General features: G+C 42.0%; 1 protein-coding gene across 1 annotated transcript in view; it reads right to left on the bottom strand.

The window, feature by feature from the left end:
* Nucleotides 1-1,772: 1,772 nt before the first annotated feature.
* Nucleotides 1,773-10,852, bottom strand: part of cdc42se2 (CDC42 small effector 2) — an 81,652-nt gene continuing 72,572 nt past the window's right edge. The window contains exons 3-5 of the mRNA XM_029646302.2: nucleotides 8,102-8,203; nucleotides 5,062-5,183; nucleotides 1,773-4,784 (exon numbers count right to left, since the gene is read on the bottom strand). Of these exons, the coding sequence (XP_029502162.1) occupies nucleotides 5,082-5,183; nucleotides 8,102-8,203 (204 nt within the window). The 3' untranslated portion in view covers nucleotides 1,773-4,784; nucleotides 5,062-5,081. The remainder of the gene's footprint in view (nucleotides 4,785-5,061; nucleotides 5,184-8,101; nucleotides 8,204-10,852) is intronic.

Below are 10,852 nucleotides of genomic sequence, written 5' to 3'. Positions count from 1 at the left end.
AGGGTTAGAATCATGTTGCAGAAGTTGTTTCAAAGTCATTCTGATTTGTTTCATAGCTGCTAATAGGCATTTTATATCCCACCTCTCGCAGAAACACTGCATGGTAGTGGATGTGTCGCAAGGAGTGAAAGTGCTGATATACTGTATTCATTTTTGGAGGCGCTGTGCACAGGCATAAACGTTGGTATAATTTACTCAAAAGTCTACAAAGTGCGACTTTGTCCTCGTGTATCTTGGCTATTTACATGTTTTTGTTCACAAACTTGGTTGTTTTTCAACATTAGTTTGAGTCTGCTACTTTACTGTGAAGTAAAGGTCCCATCTCTTACGCACACACCGACACGTGACAGAACTAGAGTGGCCCGTTACCACGGAAACGTCCCGCCCTTAAAGGGGCAGGAGAAAATGTTGTCTGATATTTTGATTAAAAGACTCAGGTCACAAAAAATGAAATACAACTGAATATACCACATTACTTCTTACAAATACATTTATTTTAGAAACATTACAAAGCATGGTCATCCATTAGTTTTTTAAAATGTAATTATGTCCCCCAAAATATTTTGGCTGTGAAAAAAATCTGAGTGGTTGATATATATTTTGAATCTACCTGCCACAGTGGCTGGTGGACCACAACATTAAATGGTAGTCACACCAGATACTGACTGGTTTTCTGACCCACACCCCAATTTTTTAAATATATTTTTAAAGGTATATGTGACCAACAGGTGCATATCTGTATTCCCAGTCATGTGAAATCCATAGATTAGGGCCTAATGAATTTATTTAAATTGACTGATTTCCTTATAGGAACTGTAACTCGTAAAAATCTTAGAAATTGTTGCATGTTGTGTTTATATTTTTGTTGCTTTTTCACATTAACTTAACCATCTTTTCAAATTCCAAACAATGGTCGGCCATCTTGTTTCTGCAATGCAAACCAAATCAAATCTTATTTGTCACATACACATGGTTAGCAGATGTTAGTGCGAGTGTAGCGAAATGCTTGTGCTTCTAGTTCCGACAATGCAGTAATAACCAACAAGTAATCTAGCTAACAATTCCAAAACTACTACCTTATAGACACAAGTGTAAGGGGATAAATTCTGAGCAATGTCACTTGCTTCAAGTGAGTTTCCTGAAACATTTGTATTATCTAACTAACCTTAGGCTTGGAGCTCATAATCTTCTCAACAGAGGGGGAATTCACAGGGATTATGCCCACTCACAGTCACCACATGGTAGGCTCCATGGATAGATTATGATGGAATCTGGAGTACACAATGTCCTTTTTCACATTCAAGTCAGTACACATTACCACAACACCACACCACACTGAATACTGACATCTACATTGTATATTAAGATTTCATCCCAAATGGTACCCTATCCTTTTTATAGTGCACTACTTTTGAGCAGAGCACTATGGCTCCTGGTAAAAGGAAGTACACTATATATAGGGAATAGAATGCCATTTGGGACACACCCTAATTCCTCTTTAAAGCTGTGATGGCATTTACTTACAATGTACTGTACCCACTAGTCATATGTATTAAAATGAATACTGGTAACCATCATGGTTAATAGATTATAGTTCAAATCAACTGTATGTTGTCTATGGCATTTTCCTAAAAAGTGTTAACTATGTATAACAACAGTTTCTGGTGGGAATGGATACTTTGGCACCCTAATCACTATATAGTGCACTACTTTTGGCCACCGCAAATAGGGCTCTGGTTCTATTCAAATGATTCCACAAAGACAGGGTCACATAACATGGAAAAAAAATATTTATTTCAACCGAAGACATTTGGTAATCTACAAGCCAACACTGGATGTCAATTCATGAGGGATGGAAGTGTACAAAAAAAAGCACAAAAAAACCCATCAGATATGTAAAACAACAAAAAAATTAACATTACTGAGCAGAGTGAATTCCCTGATGTTGAAATTCATTTGTGGTGAGCATTGGCTGAGAGTAGATTCATGCTGACGTACCCTGGTCAATACCACTTTGGCCGACACTCGCATTGTATTGCAAACTTCATATTGTTCACACACGCACACACACACACACACACTCTTGTGCTTTTCAGTTGTCACAAAACATTGTATGACATCCTCATTTAGACTTAGTATTTGGGAAAACTCCCCCCTCCCCTCCTCCTCCCCCCCCAAGTCCAGTACATTTCTAATAATGGTGAATAAATATTACCACTATTTATCAGATGGTGAATTTTTTGGGGGGGTTTGAACATTCCAATAAATCTGAAAGAAACTAGAGTACAAAAAAAGTGGCAAAAGACAATAAATTAGAATACCTCAGGTAGGTTGTGGCACACAAGGAATATGGTATATACAAACAAAGCACTTGAGGGAAGGACCGACAACAATCAGTGTGATACTTTTATCAGATGAGTTCGAGGCCCAGTGACTCTTCTTTCCTCATCAATACTGGTATTAGTTTTAATCCAAATAAGTGAACCAAACCCCCATTTCATTATTTACATTTTCAACCATGACAGAGGCATCAATTGAAAACAAATTATTAATTTGATAAATTAAAGGACTTTTTGAAGACTTAATTTTCGATTTTTAATATTTTCTACAGCTTGTTAAAATTCTTAAAATATCCTACCCTAATCCATAAACTACACCCTATCCTACCCACAGACTACCCCCTATTCTACCTAAATCCATAAACTACACTCTAGCCTACCCTAACCCATAGAGACCACACCCTATCCTATGCTAAACCACATCCTATTCTACCCTAACCCATACAAACTACACCCTAGCCTGCCCTAACCCATACAGACTACACCCTAGCCTACCCATACAGACGACACCCTATCCTACACCTAACCCAGAGACTACACCCTAGCCTACCCATACAGACTACACCCTATCCTACACCTAACCCACAGAGACTACATCCTAGCCTACCCTAACCCATAGAGATTACACCCTAGCCTACCCTAACTCATAGAGACTACACCCTATCCTATGCTACACCACAGAGACTACATCCTATTCTACCCTAACCCATACAAACTACACCCTAGCCTACTCTAACCCATAGCGACTACACCCTATCCTACCCCAAACCATAGACTACACCCTATCCTACCCCAACCCATAGACTACACCATATATCCTACCCCAAACCATAGACTACACCCTATATTAGACCACACCCCATCCTACCCCAACCCATAGACTACACCATATATCCTACCCCAAACCATAGAGTACACCATATATATCCTACCCTAAACCATAGACTACACCATATATCCTACCCCAAACCATAGACTACACCCTATATTAGACCACACCATATCCTACCCCAAACCATAGACTACACCCTATCCTACCCCAAACCATTTACAACACCAGTGCAATATCATACACGCGTCATGTTTAAAATAATGGAAAATATGCCTCTGAACCTGAACAAAATGTCTTGGAGCTAAACAGTAGGATGTCAACCTGTGTGTCAATGGTAATCATACTGTCCTTTGTTTTGCACAAACATTGGAGTTGTCTAGGCATCTTCAATGACCCCAAGTAATTTCATAGACAAAAGATAACATTTTCTTTGATAAGTTATTCTTTACTCTTATAATGTGCATGAGTTCATGAACTCGGCCACATGGTCAAGCTTTTACAGACAACTTCGAGTTTGGGTTCTCCTCGATGCCAGATTGCAACATTGAATGCTTTATAGATTCTGTTACCCACACCAGTACCTAGTCATTAACCACCAGTAGCCAGCACTGTACCACCAGTAGCCAGCACTGTACCACCAGTAGCCAGCACTGTACCACATAGCTAAAGGTCTTTACATTTTACTGCACAGCATATACTCATATAGCCCAGGCTTATTGAAATCAAGTTTACCAAAACATTTACAGTAGAATGTCGAGTGAAATGCCAGTTCATGCCATTTCAACATCAGTTATTGTTCTATTGAACAATTATCATGAAAATAAAGACAAGGAATGGGAACTGGAACGATGTAAACAACAGCGAAGTAACAATCACATTTCCTATTGGAGTGGAATTCACTTGAGGCAGTCAAAAAAAAAAGTTTTTTAACTTCTTGTCAGCAGAAAAAATATAATTCCATATGCTCTACAGACATTTTGGCACCCAAGGGCCATAGCAAGCCACTTTTCACAAACGTGGTCACCCACCATTCTGACATCCAAACCAGACAAAAATATATATAAAAAGAATATGTTAATAATAAAAAATAAAACAAAAATCTACATTTTGTACTTGTAGGTTCCAGACCTTTAAACACTGAATTGACAAACCCCCCCCCCCAAAAAAAAACTCACATCAAAAAATTATAATTTGAAGAGAAGAAGCGTGTTACACTTTGAACTTGTAGAGATGAGGATCATGCTTTTTGCGTCTGGCTTAAGTTGGAAGGGTGAGGTACACTAAAACTGAAGCGCTGCTGTCCTTTTGACTGTCGTCCTCCGTGGGAGATGGGCGGATGGACAGACAGGCAGAGGGGGGGAGCAGCCTCATTCCAATGGCGTGACAAAAACTGTCCATGTATTTGTGGCGCGAGGAGAGTTGAGAGGGCTGAGGCGGAGAGAAGGAGGGGGGTCGATAGTGGGCTCATTGGGAGGAGCAAAGGAGGACAGACAGAGCGGGAGGACAGGAGGCGAACATCATTCCCTAGTCCAATATTGGGGAGGGAGGATGAGAGAAGCAGTCACTGAAGGCAGACATGGAGACCAGGATGAAAAACATCAACATGAAGGAACCTAGGAGGGAAGACAAACAGGCAAGGTTTAGCAACTGTCTAAAACCAAACAGTCTTCAGATAAGTTAAATGTCTTTCAAGACATATTCCTAAAATACAGGCCACATCTCCCATACATGGCACATTACCAGAGTACATGACAAACATCTACATTCATTTAGGCAAAATATGACAGTTTTATTTTAAATAAGACAACAACAAAAAATATTGTTTTAATGTTTTTTTCACTCCTTCAGCTATTCAAAGCAGAGTCAATGTTACAGTCTCTGAGCTCTTACCGTGAAGCTGCCCCTCCATGTTATCCTGCTTTTGTGTCCACCAGTTGCAGCTGCACATTCACAGGCATGGCCTCTTCGCCGTATCCACCTTTTGACTGCATTTGGTTTTGAATGGAGTTCACCTGTGGAGGAAGTAAACAGTATGTTAAAGACAAGACGATGGACAACTGCTAACCTTGTTGAAGCAATACCCACATGTATCTATTAACCTGCTAACCTTGTTGAAGCAATACCCACATGTATCTATTAACCTGCTAACCTTGTTGAATCAACACCCACATTTATCTATAAACCTGCTAACCTTGTTGAAGCAATACCCACATTTATCTATTAACCTGCTAACCTTGTTGAATCAATACCCACATTTATCTATTAACCTGCTAACCTTGTTGAATCAATACCCACATTTATCTATAAACCTGCTAACCTTGTTGAAACAATACCCACATTTATCTATTAACCTGCTAACCTTGTTGAATCAATACCCACATTTATCTATTAACCTGCTAACCTTGTTGAATCAACACCCACATTTATCTATAAACCTGCTAACCTTGTTGAAGCAATACCCACATGTATCTATTAAAGTGCTAACCTTGTTGAATCAATACCCACATTTATCTATTAACCTGCTAACCTTGAAGCAATACCCACATTTATCTATTAACCTGCTAACCTTGTTGAAGCAATACCCACATGTATCTATTAACCTGCTAACCTTGTTGAATCAACACCCACATTTATCTATAAACCTGCTAACCTTGTTGAAGCAATACCCACATTTACCTATTAAACTGCTAACCTTGTTGAAGCAATACCCACATTTATCTATTAACCTGCTAACCTTGTTGAAGCAATACCCACATTTATCTATTAACCTGCTAACCCGAACATTTCAATTACATTGTCATCTAGCAGACACTCCCATCCAGAGCGACCCACAGGAGCAACCAGGGTCAAGCACACTGCCTAAGGGCACAAGGACAGTTCCCCCACCCAGTCGAGTCGGGGACTCGAACCAGCGACCGCTCAGCCACCGGCCCAAGCTCCCAAACCTCTAGTTTGTGTGCATGTGTGGCACTATTTACATGTGTATGTCCGTGTGCATACAAGCGCTTGCTTGGCATCAGGCAAAAAGGAATTGGATGTAACAACGTTCCTTTTTAGCATCAGTTTAAAATATATATATTTTTTTGTTTATTTAGACTTAATTTTTTTGTTTTTAATCTTTGAACATCATTCCCAGCAACTTCACTCCCACATCCCGACCCTCAGTGTCCCTCAACACACCAAGTATTCAGACCCTTTCCTGAGACTTGAAATTGACCTCCGGTGAATCCTGTTTCCATTGATCATCATTGAGATGTTTCTACAACTTCATTGGTGTCCACCTGTGGTAAATTCAATTTGATTGGACATGATTTGGAAAGGCACACCACACAGTTGACAGGTCATGTCAGAGCAAAAACCAAGCCATGAGGTCGAGGGAACTGTCCGTAGAGCTCTGAGACAGGATTGTGTCGAGGAACAGATCTGGGGAAGGGTACCAAAACATGTCTGCATCATTGAAGGTCCAAGAACACAGTGGTCTCTATCATTCTTAAATGGAAGAAGTTTGGACCCACCAATACTCTTCCTAGAGCTGGCCGCCCGGCCAAACTGAGCAATCAGGGGAGAAGGACCTTGGGTCAGGGAGGTGACCAAGAACTGGTGACTCTGACGGACCTCCAGAGTTCCTCTGTGGAGATGGGAGAATCTTCCAGAAGGACAACCATCTCTGCAGCACTGCACCAATCAGGCCTTTATGGTAGAGTGGCCAGACGGAAGCCACTCCTCAATAAAAGGCGCATGACAGCCCGCTTGGAGTTTACCAAAAGGCACCTAAAGACTCCCTGACCATGAGAAACAAGATCCTCTGGTCTGATGAAACCAAGATTGAACTCTCTGGCCTGAATGCCAAATCTGGAGGAAACCTGGCACCATCCCTACTGTGAAGCATGGTGGTTGCAGCTTCATGCTGTGGGGATGGTTTTCAGTGGCAGGGACTGAATCGTCAGGATTGTTTGAAATATGTACGAAGCAAAGTACAGAGAGATCCTTGATGAAAACCTGCTCAAGAGCACTCAGGACCTCAGACTGTGGCAAAGGGTTACCTTCCAACAGGACAACAACAACCCTAAGCACACAGCCAAGACAACATAGGAGTGGCTTCGGGACAAGTCTCTGAATGTCCTTGAGTGGCCCAGCCAGAGCCCGGACTTGAACCTGATCGAACATCTCTGGAGAGACCTGAAAATAGCTGTGCAGCGACACTCCCCATCCAACCTGACAAGAAGTTGAGAGGATTTTCAGAGAGGAATGGGAGAAACTCCCCAAATACAGGTGTGCCAAGGTTGCAGCACCATACCCAAGAAGACTCGAGGCTGTAATCGCTGCCAACGGTGCTTCAAAAAGTGTCTGAATACCTGAGTAAATGTGATGTTTTTTATTTAAAAAAGAAAAATACATTTGCAAACATTTCTAAAAACTATTTTTGCTTTGTCATTATTGGGTATTGTGTGTAGATTGATAAGGGGGGGGGGGAACAATGTGGAAAAGGCCCAAAATGCACTGTACTTCCATACATTTTTTCATCTGGTACTGGGGGACCTGCAGATGAGTTGTGAGGCCTGTAGGTGTCCTAGAGCAAAACAACCGACGTGTGTTCAACAGTTCCACCTTTCCAGAGGGGTCATATGAGCCCAAACTTCTCGGACGCTACAGACTGAAGTTGGCACATCGGCTGTACCGACTTCAGACGAGTCCCAAGACACTTGTGTACAGCACAATGGAGAACACCATTCGTGAGAGTCTCATCTTTCCATAGATGGGTCATAATAGTTTAATCTTTAAATCATAATGTAGTCAATCATAATGAATAGTCTTTAAATAATAATGTATAGGTCTATACTTATCCCATCTTGGTGGCTAATGATTGACATCCCATCACATTCCCATTGTGCATTGCTTCCTCTGCACGGCTTCCATTGCTTCCTCTTACCGAGTTCATGCCACTGAAGATGTCTCCCGATCCCACGTGGGATGTGTGGACAAAATTAGTGGGCTCCCCGATCATACTCCTGTCGATGCGCCTCCGCCGCTTCTGCAAGAGGGGGAGGAAAAGGATACATTCACCATCCGTCTTTTTCTACCCAAGTTCCATTTGGGAATTGTTTTTAATTCTATGACAAGGATAAGAGTTTCAGTTTACCATTACGTTTAATGTTAAATCAATTTCCTATGTTCAGCTTCCAAGGGGTTTGTGCATCTGTGAAGCAAGCAACAGAATCTATTGCTATGTGCACATGCCTGAGCTGTATGGAATACTAGCCAGTGGGTGAACCCTTCCTCTCCCAGTAAAAAGGAATTTGGCCTCTCTCTCGGTGCTGGTGTCTCTGATGTATTTAATGTAAACATACATTTTTTCCCACTCTGACAACCAAAATAAACTTGACTCTTTTAGCGAAGGATAATGAACTGTGCTTGTAATGAATTGTCAGAGCGAGTCAGCTAGCAGGCATCACAGCATGCACAATATAGGCCTATTCTGTCAACATTAGCAGTGTGTGATTAGATGGCATTGCTCGTGGTGTTCTGACTTGTTACATAGTTAATGAAGGTTGTAACCTATGCCGTGAGGCCCCTTAGTACACATTAGATGGCCATCTAATTCAAATTTGTACACGATTGTAAAAATATCAACAGTTCCAGAAAAGCTATTGTCCTTCCCTTCCACGTCATACTGCTGTAAAGAATCAGTAACTAAAATCGGTAACTACTTGAACGCCACACATCCAGTTGCTATGACAACTGCTTTCTGATAACCGAGGTGCTGTGAGGTCTGCCATTTTCCTCAGTCTACACACGTCACTGGTCACAGAGACAAATACAGGACCATCTTCAAAGCCATCGTCAAAGACTGATTCCACTATAGTGGTGAATAAAATTCAGACAAACATGCTTGTGAATGTCCATGTAAACCAACGTTTCAATCATACCTTTTCCTCAGAGTGCGGTAAGCCACGAAAAACACCGGGTCTCGCCCTTAGCCCCATCGTCAATAAAGGATTTATGATAAACGGCCAAATCCCTTTCGTGGGATACAGTAGTGCTGCGTGAGTCCTAGGTCTGCAGCTGTGATTGCTCCTTCACTTGCAAATCTCACTCAGCGAGCTAGAGTACTGGTCTAGGGGTGAGGGGTCACTGGCAGGTCTGTTTACACTGCGCTCCAGTGTTTTACTACAGGGAAGCCTTGTTACACTGCGCTCCAGTGTTTTACTACAGGGAAGCCTGGTTACACTGCGCTCCAGTGTTTTACTACAGGGAAGCCTGGTTACACTGCGCTCCAGTGTTTTACTACAGGGAAGCCTTGCGCTTAGTGTTTTACTGCGCTCCAGTGTTTTTACTACAGGGCCTGGTTAAGCCTTGTTTTACTACTGGTTACACTGCGCTCCAGTGTTTTACTACTACACTGCGCTCCAGTGTTTTACTAGTTGTTACACTGCGCTCCAGTGTTTTACTACAGGGAAGCCTAGTTACACTGCGCTCCAGTGTTTTACTACAGGGAAGCCTAGTTACACTGCGCTCCAGTGTTTTACTACAGGGAAGCCTGGTTACACTGCGCTCCAGTGTTTTACTACAGGGAAGCCTGGTTACACTGCGCTCCAGTGTTTTACTACAGGGAAGCCTGGTTACACTGCGCTCCAGTGTTTTACTACAGGGAAGCCTTGTTACACTGCGCTCCAGTGTTTTACTACAGGGAAGAGCTGGAATTCCAGACTGAGCACAATGACAGGAAATCCTTCCGTTTCCCTCCCAGACATTCCCCAATTCTCCGTTGCAGAATATTAGCATCCTTGAGTACTTCAAAGCGGCTCACTGAGATTACACTGACATTCCAAAAATTGAGAAATGAGTTCAAAGCTGACAAAAAACATACTTGTCCATTGTTGTTGCCATGCAAAATGCCCTTGATCTTGGGTTTAACTGGAGAGGGAAGCCAAGTTGGTTCTCAGGGAAAAGGTAGGCTATACTTCATACTATGACAAAAATTGCTCGTTTGGCCAACATCTCTAGACTATACACTACTAGGAGACAAACTGTAGCCTACATTTGAACCCAAACACAAACCATGCTTCATGGGTATCAATCCCCCCACCTGCGTATAATACGTATTTTCAAAGAACATCAGAGGTTTACAGCAAAATAGCATGCTGCATCCACTATCCCCCAAAACAATTCGCCTCAACATATTTCCTGGGGTTGGCCTATTAACCTTTCTGCAGCACATGGCTTTGAAACGAAGGATAAATAAAATGCACTGACATTTAAGGTATCGTCTGTTTACTGGCTGTGTCCCTTAACAACCTATTTAAAATGAACTACTTTTGGGCCCATAGGCTCTGGTCAAAAAGTAGTGCACTATATATAGGGAATGGGGTGCCATTTTGGGACACAGCCTATGAAAATGTACTGACGGTTCCCCACCAAGTGCTTTGATGTGCTTTCAACCCCAAATGGTTTTAGCTTAATAGCATACAACGGTGAAGTCCAAAAAACGAATATCTTCCTGTTAGCGAGTTCTAATCCCCTAAGAGCTAGACCAGTTGCTCCATCATCGACGCCAGCAAAAGCCTGTCAAATGTTTTGCTGACCCCCAGATAAACAAACCAATGTTTCTGGTCACAACTCAGGAAACTAACACGATCCACTAGTGGTTCCCGACCCAACATAGAGTCCATAACATACTTCT

This window comes from Oncorhynchus nerka, linkage group LG4 (genome assembly GCF_034236695.1).
Source record: "Oncorhynchus nerka isolate Pitt River linkage group LG4, Oner_Uvic_2.0, whole genome shotgun sequence".
NCBI lineage: Eukaryota > Metazoa > Chordata > Actinopteri > Salmoniformes > Salmonidae > Oncorhynchus > Oncorhynchus nerka.
The sequence above is the reverse complement of the archived record's forward strand: the minus strand, read 5'-3'. Positions and strand labels throughout refer to the sequence as shown.